Consider the following 14,144-nt stretch of genomic DNA (forward strand, 5'->3'; position numbering starts at 1 on the left):
TACAGAGGGCAAGATACTTTGTAACACCAAAATGGTTACAGAGGGCAAGATATTTTGTAACACCAAAATGGTTTGTCTCCCTCTGTTGACCAAAATAAACCCACCTGCAATCCACTGTACCTGACACAACTAATACTGCCAAAGAGCATGTTTGTGGTATTAAACACTGTGCACACATGTTCGCACGCCACAGAGTGGACACTTTGGTTTTCTTTAGTGCACAAATGTACAGGAATGAAAGTAAGGCTCCTGCCCAAAAATAGACTTTCTTTTTTAAACTGTGACTGCTTTTTAAACTGTTTTTTTTAATTTTTTATAGACTCTTATAGATTTTCTTTTATACTATAGACAGTTTTTGAAACCAGACATACAAGTGTTGTGAAACATGGTGTGCACAAAGCTTGCTAACAGTTTGTCTTGCGAAGCAATTTTGATATCATTTGAACTGAGTGTTTTTAGTGAGCGACATTATACCGAAAAAATTGAAAAAAACCCAAATAGTCACTTTTTTTTTTTACGGATAAATCGGGGGCCTGTACCCTTAATGTTGACATTGTGTGGCAAATTTAACATCAAGTTTTTTTTTCTTATAAAAAAGGACTAAATTAAGAGTTGATATGTGGACATAAAATGCCACACACAGTGCTCTCAAGTAAATCAAAGTTCTCACGCCATCTTTCCACCCCCCACTGACCTTCCAGCAAATTCAAGACTCCCAGTCATACTAACCTCCAACCAGCAAGTGCTGCCAAGTTTCGCACAGTGTACATGTTTTGCAGTTGACTACAGACACTACCTGGCCAATGGCTGGGTCCTCCAGCCAGCGAACCTACTGCCTCTGACTCCAACAAGCCGTTGCTCTTTCAACATGTGTGGTTTTATCCATGAAAAGTCGATGGTCGGACTCCCCCACAGTGAGCAGCACTCCAAGACTCTCCCTAAGATGTCGGCGGCACTGCCTAGTGGAGTTCAAACGATCTTCTCATATCAAGGCTTTCTCCCTCTCCTACCTTCTCGCCAACCTCTTCAAAAGACCCTCTCATGACAATTTTCCGAGCTGATCCCTAAGTTTGAACTTGGATTGACTTTTTGGTTTCTTTAATCGATGTCTGTCATTGTTTGGGGTTTGTCTAAGTCTGGCCGTGTGTACGAGAAGCCGGTGAATTCGTTCTGGTTTATGGATTTGACAATGTTAGCCGTGATGGGTGTCAGCTTGGGCTCCTCACGTGTAAAATCGGCATCAAAGTTGTTAACGTCCTTTTTCGTTTTCTGTTCCGAGCAAAATCACAGGTAAAATAACAAATAATAATGATAACAATATATGATTAAAATGTCACTATCCAATATCTCATTATAACTAGTTCCAACCAATAGACAGATCTAATGCAGGACTGGTAGGATTGGTAATTATTCAAAAATATAATTTTAATAATAAATACGTTGGATAGTTTGCCCTCCGATTGTTCAAAGACTGGTCACTAAGACCGGCTCTGTGAACTACGTGAATATTCATTTCTTTGTGCAAAACAGCAAAACTAGAGGACGAATTGTAATTGAACTTTTAATTTTGTAAGCATTTTCAATGGTTGTGCGTATGCGGGCGTACTAATTAAACAATTAACATTCATGTAAGCTTGTGCACCAACACGAGGATGGCTATGAATGTCGAACACGCTTTGGCCAACTGGTCTTAAACAGCTCCAGCTATGTGCTTATCAGTCTTTTAATACCAGGTAATGATGGCCGTGGTAATGAATCTTTACACTTTCAGTGCCCATTTTTTCCCTGCTTTTTGAGCTAAAAAGAATAGCTCCCTTTTTAAAAAGGTTTTCAGCCCCAAAACAGCCTTTTTCTCCAAACAAAATTTATTTTGCTGGTTTTTGTTGCCTTGGTACATACCAAAGTCACTAGTGATACATGCCCCCTTTTGAGTCTATATACAAAATTGTACATGTATGATCACAGTGCTTTCGGAAGATATAAAATAGATAGTACGATCTTGGCACTAATATAGTTAATACCTGTTACCATCAGATAAACATGGTCATGTGACCACCTTTCAACCAATAGGACTGCCTAAGCTGTATAGGGTATTTATGAATGAATCTTGAAGACCTCCTGCAAACATCTCTCTCTCTCTCAAAAAAAAAAGTAAAGACAAACTGATTCCATTGTACTAAAATTTTTTTTTTTTAAAATCACAGAAAAAAGTTGACTCACAATCTTGGGTTTAAATGGAGGTTCTACTTTCAGCTCTTCTAGTTTGTCCCATGAGATACAGCCAAAGAAAGCATGCTGTCTGATGGCATTCTCCCCTCCCTGGCTCTCAACACACCCTAGCCTCTTGGCCGGATTCTTCTCCATGAACTGCAAAAAGGACAAGAATAAACAACAAGCATTTCAGTTAGGGTTGCAATGTTTAAAGGCACTGGACACCTTTGGTAATTGTCAAAGACCAGTCTTCTCACTTGGTGTATTTTAAAATATGCATAAAATAACAGACCTGTGAAAATTTAAGCTCAATTGGTCATCAATTTTGCAAGAGAATAATGAAAAAAACACCTTGTTGCACTACTTTGTGTGCATAATAAAGGCTTTAGCTGAGGTATTTTATTATTTAAGCGAGAAAATACCACTTTCTCAAAAACTACATTATTTCAGAGGGAGCAGTTTCTCACAATGTTTTATACTATCAACAGCTCTCTATTGCTCATTAGCAAGTAAGTTTTTTAAGCTAAATAAAAATTATTTTAAGTAAATACCAATCGTGTCCAGTGCCTTTTAAGGGAAGGTAATTGTTTGGCAATCGCTCTTACAGTTAATGGTAAGATAACAAATTTGATTAGAAGCCTACATATTATAACAGCAGCTTTTGATAGTATAAAGCATTTTGAGAAACATATCACTTTAAACAGCTACCTGAGCGGAATGTTTTCAACAGAAATGGTATTTTTACTTGTTTATAATGCACTTGTTCACCATTTTAACGTAAGTTTGATATGTGTACACTTCTGAACTTTTCGTAATTATCGAGTAAAAAATCAGGCCCATACCTAAAGGTTTTTTGAAAAACTAAAAACACTTCTGCCGTTGAGAGCGGGCGTCAAAGGACAATGCCGCTGACGTCATTTGTGGGAGTTTGCTTTGTTATACATCCACGCTGCAACAAAGCGGCTTTATCTACTTATGACGTTTTGAGAGTGATTACGTAACGGGGCTTTTCGCAAATCTCGCAGAAAAGCTCTGGACAAGGGCATACAAAATGATTGTTTTTTTTTACACAATTGAAACCTATTTATAATCATATGACTCAATTTCCTTATTCATCGAAAACATTTTAAGTGGAATTCAGCAAAGTTCACGACTTGACATTTTCGTTCAAGCAGGTCTTTAAAGCAACGGCGGCGGAACACTTTTGAAAGTGGGGGAGGGGGGGCACATTTTGTTTTCCATATCAGTCATGTGTGTGTTGTTCAAACATCATGCATGCACACAGGTTATAATGGGCTAACAATTTAGAAAAAGAAAAGGTAACACTCTTGATTAAAGGATAAGAATCAAACTTAAATATCAAAAAAAGAATAATGTTTTAAATTTGTGGGGATAAAAAAATATATATATTTTTAGTAATGGCTTTTAAACACGCGACCCTGGCATACGGAGTCACGATCTTTGACTACTGGGCTATGAGAGCATGACAAACATGAGGAGTTTTAACACGTTATATAATGTGACATACATGTAGTCGTCTGTGTGACGTGTGCGCGTCAACAGAGTATGGGGGTGGAGGTTAGTTAAAGTTATCGTTACATATCATCTGACCATTCTCACTAAATATGAACTACTAACGCCCAGGTATAAATGATTTAGGTGCCTTTATAAAGATGACATCGGGGTTTTATCAAAAGTTTGCAAGCCTTAATTAAAATGGGAGACGCACAAATCGGATGGTCCTAACCCTCTGACGAGGTTTTTTTTTAAAGGGCGAAATGAATTATCGGAATTTCCTAGGCCTGGAACATCGTGAGTTTAACATTGAAAGCATGCATCACTAAATGTGTCTTGGCCCGATTTTCTCCTTTTTATAGTTCCATGATTATAACTTCCTCCATGATAAACGTGCACGAAAAATGTATGGAATCCGATCCTTCTTCTGTACAAACCCATGCAGCTCTCTGCGTGCATGTGTGAGATAAAAGTTTGTGCATTGTGCATGCTACTTTTTCCGCATGGGAGGCACATTGTGCGTGGCGGTGTGAGCGGGGCGGCAAGGTGCGCGCGGGACACACTTGCAACGCACACACCACCACCAGCACCCCACCGGTCTCGCACTGCGGGCTGGGTGTCCGGGGATCGGCGTCAATTGCTGTTTTTTGGTGTATGAATTACATTATTTTGAGAAATATAAAGGTATGGATTATAACCTAAGGGGTTGTCAGCAACCCTCATGTTTTGGGGGTGTTTTTTTTCCAAAGCTCCGATAAAAAGTGGGGGGGGGGGCAAAATCTCCACTTTTCAAAAGTGGGGGGGCAACGGCCCCCCCCCCCCCGGTTCCGCCGCCGGTGCTTTAAAGGCAGTGGACACTATTGGTAATTACTCAAAATATTTATCATCATAAAACCTTTCTTGATTACGAGTAATGGGGAGAGATGGATGGTGTAAAACATTGTGAGAAACGGCTCCCTCTGAAGTGACGTAGTTTTCGAGAAAGAAGTAATTTTCCACGAATTTGATTTAGGGACCTCAAGTTAAGAATTTGAGGTCTCGAAATCAAGCATCAGAAAGCACACAACTTCGTGTGACAAGGATGTTTTTTCCTTTCATATTATCTCGCAAATTCGACGACCGATTGAGCTCAAATTTTCACAGGTTTGTTATTTTATGCATATGTTGAGATACACCAACTGTGAAGACTAGTCTTTGACAATTACCAATAGTGTCCACTGTCTTTAAAGTAATGTGGTTATTGGAAAAGACATCAGCTAGAGAAAAATTTGCTTAAGTGAAGCTTATTTCACAGGTTAGCAAGAAAATTAGGCGGTCAGCCTGCGCGTTCACCATGGATTTACATTCTGACATTGCTACATCATTCATTTTCATATAGTGAGTACTAGAAGGTTAGCATGCCTGATTGTGTGCTTACTGTTAGCAGCACCGCGAAATGGAAATTGCGCAAAATCAGCTGCTAAGAGCAATAATATAAATAATATTAATAATGAAATAATATTAAGTATTTATATAGCGTTTTTTCACTCCCGAAGCGTATCCCAAACATGCCAAAGCGCTTCAAATTATTATCACTGGTCACTTGGCCTTAAATCATTCCTTAAACCATCTCATGCCACCTCCCTGGGGAGTATACAAGCCTTGTGCAACAAATGAGCTACTCGGCTAAATCAATCACAAGAACCATCTCTGCCCTCACAGGTACCCATTTACCCCTAGTTGAAGAGAAACAAGTATAGTTAAGTGTCTTGCTCAAGGACACACGTGTCACGACCGGGATTCGAACCCACACTCTGCTGAACAGAATCAGCAGAGCTTGAATTCCGTGCTCTTATCCGCTCGGCCACAACACCCCTTATCCACTCAGCCACATGCAAGTTTGAGTTTGCGCATTTAGTCGACTACTGACCAGCAACGTACATGCACAGTGAAGCACTCACTCGACGACTCGTTCCAAGTCACCCATTGGTACCACGGTATTCAACAATCCATTACCTTCCGCGTTTTTGCTATAGTGTCACTGGTTCCCCTCTGCACTTTACATATGTTAGAATGCAACAGCAGTGTTCTCCACACACGTAAATTGGGAGGGCGGGCCGCCCTCCTAAAATTTAGGCCTCTCTCCTAAAATTTAGGCCGCCCTGCTAAATATATTGGCCACCCTGCCCAAAAAAGGGCAAAGAGACTACTTTTAGATTGCATTTAATAAGATCAAACGAGTACCTGACAAGCCAGAGCCGACTTCAAAATTATAGCATCAGAAATGCGATCGTAAAAAAACGTTAAAACACGATGTACATGTACACACGGCGGCCACATGGTTCGTATTTATATGCAGAGTGCATCAACCAACCATGCACACACACCACGCACACCGTCGACGATGGGAATACCCACTGAATGTATAGTGCATGAACAGTCTGCACGCTGTGATTGGCCAACACAATACGCACATTCACAACCTGAGAAAGAATTGCCACGCATGTACAGAATGGTACAATGTACAGCCTCGAAGCATATTCAAACATGTCGACTTTCGCCCATTGAGGGCGTGCGCGATGCGGGGCAAAGTTCATTGATAAATAAATTGTTCGGTGCGTTACCTATCGTTGAATCTCGATTATTTTATAACAAACAAAGTTTTTAACGACGGAACCGCTAATTCATGGAAATGGTTTTGGATGGAAAAAGTATTATTTAGGGCCATAATTTGGGGATAAGATCGTCCAAAAAAGTGGGTTTTGATTTTTTTTTCCGTTTTGAAAATTGCACATGAAGACCATCCGATCATGGTCCGATCACCCACTTTCTAAATTCCGACGTGCGGCATGCTGATTATCACTTTGAGGTAATTCAAGCGGCGCACAAAGCCAAATGTATAACAAATTGTAGTTTTGATTTTGTTTTTAAAATAAGGTTGTTCCAACCGAAATGGATGCCAGTCAGTAGGTAGGTAGCGTCGTCGGACCCAGGGGTTAATACATTATTTTAAGAAAATGGTTTTCTCAAGCATTTGTTGCTTTCACGTCCGCTGACGTCATATCAAAATGGGCGCCATAATGACGGGCGCCATTTTGATTACGTCATGCCGCCCTCCTAAAAAAAAAGTCTGTGGAGAACACTGCAACAGGCTATTGGGACCAGTGAAGAAACCATGGGCTCAAGGCTGGTTCTAAATGGTCAACCACAGTAGTCAGCCAATGGTCAACCAGACTGGGTTTGAGTCAAAATAAGTCAACCTTTATATAGTTAACCATAGTGCACACTCAAACTTGCTCTATTTAAGCAGCTCTATGACATCGAGCCCAGGAAGATATATAAAAAAAATTAAAAACCCATAAATTTACCGCTTTCAGAATGGCTGTTGCCTCCTTGCTTAGCCAGACTGGATACAAAACGTCATCGTGTAGAATAGAGTCAAAGAGATCGTCTTCATTGTCTGCCTCAAATGGGGGTTGACCGGCCATCATTTCATACATAAGAACACCGAGGGCCCACCAGTCTACTGACGGTCCGTAGTCTAACTCATGGAGAATCTAGAAAGTGAAACAATGAGATGTCATTACTTTAACACACTGTATATGGCAAACTGATGAACTCTCTAACGAGTTGTGGTAATTCTGAAAGGAACTGAAGAACTCTTGTTACACCTTTGGCTTCAGGACCACTTGTTCTTCTCAGAAACCTTGGTTCTTAGCAAAAACACCAGTTCTTTACAGAATGACCTTTTCTTTTCAGAACCACCGCTTCTTTTTAGAACCACCGCTTCTTTTTAGAACCACTGGTTCTTTTTAGAACCACTAGTTCTTTTTAGAACCATTGGTTCTGTACCGACCACCACTTCTTTTCAGAACAACTTGTCCTTCTCAGAACCCTTGTTTTTTTTTCAGAATCAATGGTTCTGTTCAGAACCCTTGGTTGTTTACAGAACCACCAATTCTTTTCAGAACCACCATTTCTTTTAAAGAACCACCGGTTCTTTCCAGACACACTTGTTTCTTCTCAGAACCACTTCTTTTCAGAACACCGGATCGTTACAAAACTACTGGCTCTTTTCAGATATTAAGGATTCTTTTCAGAACCACCACAAATCATACAAGAGATTAAAGTATCATACAACTAAGAAAATGTAAAACAATATAATATATGTATAAATTCCCGAATCCATTAAGTTGTTGCGGAGACTGTGCTAATTCAAACATAAACTTAACATAAATACAAACCTCTGGAGCAATGTAATCTGGGGTACCACAAAACGTTGCCGTCGTTCGACCATTCATGATCCCTTCTTTACACATACCAAAATCAGCCAGTTTGCAGTGACCCTCCATGTCTAACAAGATGTTGTCTAATTTTAAATCTCTGCAACACACAAACACAAAGAAAAGCAACAAAAATTTTACATGATTTCCCAAGTTATTTGAGTACCATTTGTGGCAATCCCTCTTGTTATAGCAGCCAATAAGTTGTCTTTGTTCATCTACAAATTATTGAAAATATACCCAGTCAGTTTCATTACTTGAAATATTCTAGCCTCAAGTTAAAAAGGTGTAACTGGTGTAAAATTATCTTATGACATCATTCTGAGAAAAACAAGTCTCTACGTTTTTGTGTTTGAACGCTTTGGTTTATTTCTGACTTTCGATAAATTACTCATTGGAATGGAAAGATCCATTATAAGTAGAAATCCAATGACTTCATTTTTCAAGTTTCCCTCTGTAAAAGTCAGTTATGAACCAATACATCCGAAGAGAAAAATGTACAGACCCATTTTTCTCTGAATGATGTCATCAATGTTTTGGATGTTGACAAATTTTGCTCTTGTTGGCCGGTATCAAATACTATGCCATTTATTGACACTAAGTTTTATGTTTCACTTGGTTACCTGTTCATGTTTGTTGTGTTGTCATTTAGCCTTCGAGAAAGACTCTGCTAGGGTCGAAACGTCAGGCCATTATTTAATTTTTTGCATTTATACCATCGGTCCATTTGGTTGGTAAGTTGTTTGCAACAGCTAATTTTATTTTCTCGACACTTAGTTTTGTAACATTTTAGCTCTCTTTGGCAACTAAGCAACATAATGTGAGAACAGTCATATTCAAGTAGTCTACTGCCTCAATCCACTGGGCTAGCTTGGTGGTAAAGACTTTGTTTTGTACTAAAAGAAATTAGCAGAAAACAATGACAAACTTAAAGCTCAAAAAGCTGTGACCTTGTCGGTATCCAAGCGCAAAAAGTCTTTGAATTGATATCATATTCATTGTGCACAAATTAAACACATATTATGCAAATTATGTGTTACTTTTAGACTGTTGTCATCTTGAGATCGTGCTCTATCTTTGGCTGTTTGCTGCGTTTTTAATTGTACTCAAAATACAACTTGTCAAACTTCTAAGGTGGTTGTGGGCCACTGTGGGTGGTATGCAAAGTACTATGCAGGGCAGCTGCAGGCAGTATTAGCGCTAATAATATATTATTATTATTATTTAAGGGTTATGCACTGTATAATTTCCCGAGTTCTGTGGAAAAAAACACTGGCTAAAGGCAAAGTCACACAGGCCAGATAATGAGAGCGAAATGATAACGATAAAAATGCACACCCTCGATTGGTTGAAATGCTCCACGCAGAATACGGCCACGCTCATTCAACCAATCGAGGGCGTGCATTTTTATCGTTATCGTTTTCGTTCTCATTATCGGGGCCTGTGTGACTTGGCCTTATCGCTGGAGTGGGATTAAAACTCATGACCTTTGCACTGTTTGTACTTGAAAAAAAAAAAAACTCCCAATAATAGCATCTAGCTTACTCACCTATATATAACACCGTGCCGGTGAAGGAATTGTAGTGCAAGAATTACTTCAGCTGCGTAGAATTTTGCCCTGGGCTCATTAAATTTCCTCGCTCTCTGTATTTGGAACATCAGATCTCCACCATTGACATACTCCATAACAAAGTACAGCCGATCCTGACAACAAAGACACACATTAGTCAGCGTAAACATACATGAGGTAACTTAACGATGCTGTATTTTGGCTTTGCTTGCGAAACATATCCGTGCCCTCCGGCCGCGTTTACATAGTAATCAAGCTAAGGTTAAAGCGCTGGACAATGTATAAAACATTGTAAGAAATGACTCCCTCTGAAGTAAACAAGAAAGAGGGAAGATCTCACTGAATAATAAAAGACTTCAGCTGAAGCATTTAATTATGCATCTGAAAGCAACATGGATGTTTTTTCTTTCATTATTTTCTTGCAAATTCGATGACCAATTGAGCCCAAATTTTCACAGGTTTGTTATTACATATATGCATATGTTGGGATACACCAAGTAAGAACACTCGTCATTGACAATTACCAAACGTATCCAGAGCGTAGCTATCTTGCTCAGAGTGAAAGTTCCCTCTATAACTTGACATCTTTTGTGGGCGTTGCGTTGTTTTTGATGATGGAAAAAAGAGAGGGATTGCCATAAAGCTGGGTAGTATAATGGGTTGTGGAAGCAGGCTCTCCGTGGTAAGCCCTCACCAAAATTGATAGGATTAGGGTTTATATAAAATCAAAATAACACCCGAATCAAATACCGCCCTAATTGGAGATTTCTTACCAAGCAAAATTGAATCTAGCACACCGATTGGAAAGATTCTCAATGCGGTGGAAGAAGAGCTTGCTTTTGCTGAGCGAAACATAATGTTTTACCAAAATGTGAGGAGTGAGCTCATCTCTACATCAACCATCAGTCCCTCCTGTTGATTTATTTATTAAGTCTGGCTGTGAACCGAAAGATTCTAAAGCCGTGCCGGCATTGGACTTTTTTTCCTCGGCGACAGAAAATTACCGTGACTGGCTTTGGTGTAGTCCTACCATGTGTTCCCACCAGACTTAAATTTCGCGACGAAACAGTAAATTAGCGCGTTTGCTTTAGGACATAAAAGTGTAGCGACGAGTTGTTTAAAACCGACAGGGTCGTGGTTGTGTGATATAACACAGCCAAGACCCTGCAAGGTTTTAAACGCCCCTTTAAGAATGAGTCACTACTCTTTTATTCCCATTCATAAATGCCCTTTTGTAAAAGTAAAAGAAAGTAAAAAATTACTATTATATAGACACTTTGACAATCTGCTTTGTACATATTTTTTCGTTGGGTTGTGTGTACAATCATTTGGAACTAGATTAAGTGCTGTTAAGAATTGCGTTCTGCATAATAAAATTGGCATACAAGAGCTTGCTATTTAAACAACCACAATACATCAGATTGTGGACAGCGCTCTTGAGGAAGAATCTTAAAGGCAGTGGACACTTGGTAATAACTCAAAATAATTGTTAGCATTTATGGCTCCCTCTGATGTAACGTAGTATTCAAGAAAGAAGTTATTTTCCACTAAAATATTTGAACTTGACTTTGAGACCCCGGAATTAGATTTTGAGATCTCGAAATGAAGCATCTGAAAGCACACAACTTCGTGTGACAAGGGTTTGTTATTTTGTGCATACGTTGAGATACACCAAGTGAGAAGAAGACTGGTCTTTGACAATTACCAAAGGTGTCCAGGGTCTTTAAAGAAGATGTTGACTTACCACCGTTTGGAAGCAGGAGTGTAGCGAGGTTAGGAAAGGATGTCTGTTAGCTAGTACAAGTACTCTTTTCTCTGTCATAGTACACTCCACATCATCGTCCTGTATAATGGCGTGCTTCTTCAGTACTTTCACGGCGTAGACTTCCTCTGTGTTCTTACGCTCTGCCAACATCACCTGGTTAAGGATGAACCGTTCAAATTAAAAGGATTAATTCATGGACTCAAATTTTTGATGTGTACATTATAAAAGGCAAAACATGGTAGATAGTGGTAGCACTTAAAGGAACACGTTGCCTTGGATCGGACGAGTTGGTCTATAAAAAGCATGTGTAACCATTTGTTATAAAATGCATATGGTTGGAAAGATGTTTTAAAAGTAGAACACAATGATTCACACAAATTTGCCTCCAAATTGCGTGGTTTTCTTTTTACTTTGTGAACTAACGGTTACAAACGTTTTTCAATGACCAACTTGACTGATCCAAGGCAACGTGTTCCTTTAAAGACTCACAATTACAAAACACCTCACATAAGCTTTTTTCGCAGTAACTACTTCATCATATGCAATGCAGGGGCAAGAATCTGATGAAGTAGTTGTTGCTACGAAAGCTCAAGCTGGGTTTTCTCCCTTCAAAATATTGGTATTAAAGTGCTACCAACTACCACTGCTACTTTTTGATATTACAAAAGGCAGTACTTTCCAACTATCCAGCGGCAGCATTAACTTGAAATTTATTTTACATTTATGCTTTATATTTTTAAAGCACTTTGAGGCTTCTACATAAAGCGGTTAATAAGTATCTTTTATTATTATTGTTGTTTATATGATTTGAGGCATTGCATGGTGAGGTATCAATATATATTTGGTTTGCGATACCTCCATGTGTGTATCTACGTACTTGCCAGGTAAAGTTTGTTCTTTAGAGAACTGTCTTGCTATGTATTCCACTACCACAAAGTAGATTTGTCGGATTGTTCGAGGGACTTCTCAGTTCTGTTAATATTATCATCAGTTAGAAATTTTCTCAAACAGAAAAAAAAAATTTGTCACTCACTTTGCCAAAGCTTCCCTTCCCTAGAACTTTGATGAAGTTGAAATCTTCAAGGTTAAACTTTCTCTTGGGTATCCGCTCCAGCTCTTCCTTGAGCGAGGGCGTTCTTAACACCGACGACCCTAGGTGTCCAACGCCTAGTTTCCCATCATCCATCTCCATCGACAGCTTGGCTGTCGCTTCGGCGAGGTCATGAATTTTGGTGATACCTGATTGGTGGAGAAATGGGTGCAGGCTCATGAATATCCATGCTCAATATAGGATGATACATGTGAGAATGTATTCAAGTTAGGAGGAATGTTATAATTATGTGTTAGTGGTATGCAAATAAAAGGGAGCCTGTCTTGCTGAAATGTTCAAATGAATATTCATAGGTATCTTGGTAGCTCTGAACCAATCAGGACTCGGGAAAGTTCAAATGAAAAACAAGTGCAGAGACTGAAACTCTGTGATTTTTTTTCAATAAAGGCTCAACAAAAAAGACTCCCTCTCAATTGTTAAACAAATTTAAATGCTTCCAAACAAATGTGGCATTCATTTGGAATGTATTAGTTTTTGTTTTTGGCAGGAACCCTTTTCAAGGATTATTAAGTTTGAATTCATGGTTTCTGCTTTGTAATGGGAGAAATCAAATGAGTCACTTGGGAGAGGGGCTTATAGCAGCAGAAAAACAAAACTGTTTTCTTTTCCACTTGATTCTAAGCAATTATTTTTTTTTTTTTGGGGGGGGAGGGGGTCAACACTGAAGAAAATTAAAATATTTCCAAACCCAGAGTCTCACATGACACTCCTGTTCTATTGATTATTTGTGTGCATCTACAAACATTCCATGTGACGTGTGTAAATTGTGAACAAACAAAGTTTCAGAGAACAAACTCAGACACAGTGAAGCCATTGGAAGCGAGCGTGACCCTGTCCAATCAGACTTTGCAAGAAACAATTCATTTCACACTGTTAATGTTTAAATAGTAAAAACGTTGAACCATCTGGATGCAAAAGAAAAAAACCCAAAGGACTGTCTTCTCTTTAAAGAATGTTTGATACTTGATTGCTTTTCTTTCTCTCCCTTCCTCCTTCTCCAAGTTGTCGTTCAACTATAGCGATTCTGTACCCTCGGACTAATCAAAATAAAGCATGGTCACTGTTGCGGTGTGAACCATTCATGTAGCTTAGTAATTACACTGGTCAGGGGGAACTACTCATTCAATAAATCATGAGTCAAGTAGAGCTGGAATGATCATTATACACTGTCTGCGTAACTCCCTTGTGCTTGGTAACAGTCTACACCTCATGAATGGAGGCATGGTTCTTGGCTAGGTCTCGTGGAGCCGTTTTGAAAAATAAATAAAAATGCCAACAAATCTGCTAAGCGTGAAGAGATTTTACTTTAATGATCTTGTCTAAATGCCGCTTTTAAAAGAATGTAATTTTAGTAAATAAAGTTTCGGCTGAAAATACATGTACACCTCTTATTAGCCCAATTTATGGACTGTGTATTGTAGCAGAGGCAGGTTGAATCAGCCATAATTGTTACGCATTTGTACTGGTTTACAACAAACCTTAAACTGACCTTTGCGAAAATGACCCACAAATGTTTTAGAAATCAGCTATGAACCTGTGTAAGTCTTGAGGGCAGTGTTTATTCCTTAAGTTTTTATTCAGAATTTTGAAATAAAAGGGAATAATTTACAGCTTAATATGAATGGCATAAGGCATGATTTATGACAGGGCACTGCTAGGGTGAAGTGTCAATAAAAATAATGCTTAAGCAAAAGTCAATCTAGGACAAGT

At 39.0% G+C, this 14,144-nt stretch overlaps 1 protein-coding gene across 2 annotated transcripts in view; it reads right to left on the reverse strand.

The window, feature by feature from the left end:
• Window positions 1-309: 309 nt before the first annotated feature.
• LOC117288110 (calcium-independent protein kinase C-like) overlaps window positions 310-14,144 on the reverse strand; it is a 93,182-nt gene continuing 79,347 nt past the window's right edge. For both annotated transcript variants that reach the window (XM_033768813.1, XM_033768821.1), the window contains exons 9-15: window positions 12,357-12,562; window positions 11,303-11,476; window positions 9,538-9,692; window positions 7,950-8,088; window positions 7,074-7,262; window positions 2,221-2,367; window positions 310-1,269 (exon numbers count right to left, since the gene is read on the reverse strand). In XM_033768813.1, coding sequence (XP_033624704.1) covers window positions 1,099-1,269; window positions 2,221-2,367; window positions 7,074-7,262; window positions 7,950-8,088; window positions 9,538-9,692; window positions 11,303-11,476; window positions 12,357-12,562 — 1,181 coding nt within the window. In that variant the 3' untranslated portion in view covers window positions 310-1,098. The remainder of the gene's footprint in view (window positions 1,270-2,220; window positions 2,368-7,073; window positions 7,263-7,949; window positions 8,089-9,537; window positions 9,693-11,302; window positions 11,477-12,356; window positions 12,563-14,144) is intronic.

The sequence above is a fragment of the Asterias rubens genome, chromosome 1 (genome assembly GCF_902459465.1).
Source record: "Asterias rubens chromosome 1, eAstRub1.3, whole genome shotgun sequence".
NCBI lineage: Eukaryota > Metazoa > Echinodermata > Asteroidea > Forcipulatida > Asteriidae > Asterias > Asterias rubens.